Source organism: Temnothorax nylanderi, unplaced genomic scaffold (assembly GCF_030848795.1).
Source record: "Temnothorax nylanderi isolate EJ_2023f unplaced genomic scaffold, tnyl_v1.0 TNYL_tig0127_pilon, whole genome shotgun sequence".
Classification (NCBI taxonomy): domain Eukaryota; kingdom Metazoa; phylum Arthropoda; class Insecta; order Hymenoptera; family Formicidae; genus Temnothorax; species Temnothorax nylanderi.
Genome location: NW_027249189.1, coordinates 328,777 through 332,786, shown reverse-complemented (window position 1 = coordinate 332,786; position 4,010 = coordinate 328,777). Strand labels below are relative to the sequence as shown.

Here is a 4,010-nt window from a genome sequence, read left to right as displayed (position 1 = left end):
GCTTGCTTATACAACATCGGAAAAGCATGTTTTACCGATTTCCAGTATTGGAGAGGATTGCTCTTACGTTCAATGACTGGTTGGCTCAAATACTGTCTTAATTCGCTCAAATTTTCATTAGTATTATTTTTTGATACTAGATGATCATGAAAACTCCATAAGTTATCACAATCTTTATCAACCATGCCAGCATTCAATTTCTTAGTCATATTTTGTCGAATTTTATTTTTTTGTAATAACGACTCAATTTGGGATATCGCATTTGCCGCAGCTAAAGCTTTTTCAAAATGTAATTTCTTAAACCGAGGATCAAGTATGGTAGAAATGCTCATTATTTCATTATTTTCAAAATTTTTGCATCAATTTTCAATTGCATCTTCAAGTTTTTCTTTGAATTCAATTCCGATCCTTGTAGTAGGTTTAGTATAATAGATTGCGGATTTCATACAATGCACTAAAGGTATAATGACACTGCAAGTTGGATATGAATCTCCACTAACTTCAACAATAACGTTTTCAATCGGTTTCATAAGTGATACTACATCTTTTAATATTTGAATTTCGTCACGTTTTGACATATCTGGAGGATTATCACACTTAGACATTGCTGGATATATATATTGTTCAAGCTCAAGAAATCTGTTTAACATATAAAATGTGGAATTCCAACGAGTGGCTACATCTTGTATCAATTTTAATACAGTTCCTTCGGTTTTACCGTCACGTATTTGCAAGCTTTTCAATTGATCAGATGCAACAACACTTCTTCTTACAATTGTAACAATCCTCTTTACTTTATTAATCATTTCTTGTGCATGAGGAATACTGATTAGCGCATCCGGTACTATATGAGACAAAATGTGTGCAAAACAAGATAACTGTCTGTGCTTTCCTATTGTCTTCTCTATTGCAAGTTTGATATTTGCTGCGCTGTCTGTAATAATTGCTGTAATCTTTGAACGATCTAATTGAAATTGTTCAATAACTGTATTTAAAGAATCAGCGAGATATTCAGCAGTATGATTTTTATGCAAGGGAAAAACACCAATACAACCAGTTTTCATTTCGATTTCTTCTGTTAAATAGTGTATAGTAACACCGAGATAACTTTGATTAGTATTATCCGTCCAATTATCGCAAGTGAGGCTATAACAAATAGCTTTTTCAACTCTAATGATAAAACCTTCTTTCAATAATCCATATCGGGCTTCTATCAATCTAGTTATTGTTCTTCTGCTCGGCAACTTGTAAAGGGGCACAGCTGTTTTCATTACCCATTGAAAACCCTTATTTTCAACTGTCGTCAATGCCATTTTATCAACCGCAATCATATATAAAATAGCATTTGTTAGTTTATCAGCTTTGTCGCCACCATCTAAAATAATTAAAATAAATTTTTGTTACATTATAAAAAACTTTTTATAAAATATAAAAATGTGTTTAATTCTAAACATACCCATAAACGAGTTTGTTCTCTCGAATGCATCCTTGATTTTTGTATGCTTTGTCTGTAAAACATTTTAGTTACTTATACTCAAATTCTCGTTTATTTCTTTTTTACTTTATTATTTTATGCATAAATTAGATTTACCTTATCGCAAAGTTTTATTTTTTTAGGTTCATCAACTGTATCAGATGTACAGGGTGCTTCCGCAACATACACATCAGTAAGTCGGGTTGCCCATTCGAGCAGGCGCGCATGGTCGTTCACAATTGCGTTGACTTCGGTGCATCACCTATAATCACTCGCATATCTTTTTTACAATAAAATAATGAGTGACCAATTATCAATATCCGATAAAAATTGAGACTTATACTATGACTTGAAAATCTGTTTTCTTTCTCACCTGCGTACTTCTAAACCCCCCAGGTACGGCCAGCCAGGTGTTCGGATTATCGAAGGAGAGTCGTCCACGCTAGTTAAAACGGAAAATCGTATTTTACAAAATCACTTGGCCAAAAGTGTCGTCAGCTCTTAGACTATTATATTTTCCATCTTTTTTAAGAGAATATGACATCCAATTATCATTCCTCACATTGCGAGAATGATGTCAGATATTCTTATACTGACAGAATAGCGGTAGGAGAGGATTATGTTAATTTCATCTACCAATTTGTGAAGGATAGCAATATATCCACAAAGGATTGTAAGAATACTACTAGCATAAGTAATATTCGTAATAATATAATTGGAACACCTAGCAATTTTCCAAGCCATGAAGGTTTTCTTTTGGTATGTGTATTTTCTGTTCTGTAGAAAGTATATCTAATTTATGATACAACATTTGGTAATATTCAGTACTTTTTTTTACTCTTTAATACTAGGAGACGTAAATAATCACTTACAGTATTAAATTTTTGTAAAGGTAATATTAAAAAAGTAATTAATCACCAAATAATCACTTACAGTATTTTTTTTTTGTTTCCCGTAGGAAGAGGGGAAATGCCTCGCGCATTTAGCCGGGGGCCGGCCACCCGGGGTATGTGGGGCTTGCACCCACTAAAACCCCTCTCCCTGAAACACAGCACACTGGACACAATTGCGACACGCGGGAATACTAACGAGGCACAATATCACGCATCACAACAACAGTCCCTGCGCAAAAAACGCCAGGATACACGTAACATTACTCAAGGGACACACGCAGGTCACATCGAGGGGGGGGCCCTTCAACCCCCGAGAGAAATGACCCCTAGTCGAATGCCAAGCTCTCCCCATGCACGACACCAATGATGTGAACATCCAGGAAATCGCCGGGATTCGACCGCCTCAGAAAACCCTCATGATGATAACCGCGGGCAGTCATATCACTGAGGGTTCTCCTCATCAGCTGCGAGATCACTTATTCGAGAGGATCCGAGCCCCCCCCCCCCCACAAGTAACACGTACACAGGTCACACAGGACGTGTACGCACAAGACGAACAGGAACCCCCTATCCAGATGGAGGGTTCCACGCAACACTAGACACGAACCCAGTTTCTGGGTCCGTCTACACGAGCGATCCGATTTCGGATCTCCAACCCCAGCCGGTCTCCCGGCGGAAACGGATTGCGCCCCTCCCCCAAATCCCACCCGAGGGCAGGACCCAGGAGAAGGGCGCAGGTAGACGCCAGATGGGGAGCACCACCGCCAGACCGCGGGAGCCCCCGGGGGAAACGACCAACCGCGCCCCGCAGCCACAACGAGGCTCATGGCAGCCATTGCGTGACAATGGCGCCAGAGCCCCGCAAGCACAACGGTGAGCGGCGGGCCCACGGCCGGCCGACCCCCGGAGGACCCCGCAGCCAACGGCGACAGACACCCCAATACCAAAAAACACCGACAAAGAGCGGGAAAGAAAACGCATACGCAAGAAACCGCCGCGCCCCGAAAGACCCCAGAGAGCGGCGAGCGACGACCACCCCCGGGCAGCCACCCCCCCCCCCCCCCAGGGATCCGGGAACCTCGCCACGACGACGCACCGGACCCCAGGAGAGAAGCAGCCCGAGAGAGGCCCCCGCCCACCCCTCCCAAGGGCGCCAAGGACCCGCGGGAACGCACTCCACAAAAAATCAAAAAACAGAATCCATCATCGCAATGCGCAATCACATAACAGTTTCAGAATCAGTAAACCAAGTTCGCAAAACTAAGGAGGGAGATCATCTTCCCCAATTACGCCATTCGCCAGGTCCCGTTGTCTAATCCTTTCATCCTCCTCCTTGCGACGCAGAACTCTCTCTGCCACTTACAGTATTAAATTTCTATAAGAGTACTATTAAATGCATATTAATAATTAGCAAATTGTACTATTATATACTATTTTACATTGCAGCACTGGAGTGATTACTTGTAATAATAATAATTTAATTGTATATAAATAAAACATCAATACTTATTATACGTACATTGCTTTATTTTATTTTATGCCTTCCTTTTATCTAGCTGTCCTGATCCGCGACTTCCGTCGTGTAACGAGTGAAAAATTGCAATTACTTGAACAATTTGAAAAAGATGTTGCTAAACAAACTG

The 4,010-nt window shown here is 40.8% G+C and overlaps 1 protein-coding gene across 1 annotated transcript; it reads right to left on the bottom strand.

Moving 5' to 3' along the window:
• Positions 1-359: 359 nt before the first annotated feature.
• Positions 360-1,701, bottom strand: LOC139776766 (zinc finger BED domain-containing protein 4-like). The gene is made up of 3 exons (XM_071713675.1): positions 1,642-1,701; positions 1,457-1,508; positions 360-1,375 (listed from the first exon to the last, which is right to left on the bottom strand). The coding sequence occupies exons 1-3, from the start codon at positions 1,699-1,701 to the stop codon at positions 360-362; spliced, it is 1,128 nt and encodes a 375-aa protein (XP_071569776.1).
• Between the last annotated feature and the right edge of the window lie 2,309 nt (positions 1,702-4,010).

Bases quoted from the DNA above. Each gene is read 5' to 3' on its own strand.
- LOC139776766 (XM_071713675.1), bottom strand. From the start codon at position 1,701: ATGCGCGCCTGCTCGAATGGGCAACCCGACTTACTGATGTGTATGTTG. The intron at 1,509-1,641 runs GTACATCTGATA...AATGTTTTACAG, and splicing joins GTATGTTGCGGAAGCACCCT to ACAAAGCATACAAAAATCAA. The intron at 1,376-1,456 runs GTATGTTTAGAA...TAATTATTTTAG, and splicing joins GAGAACAAACTCGTTTATGG to ATGGTGGCGACAAAGCTGAT.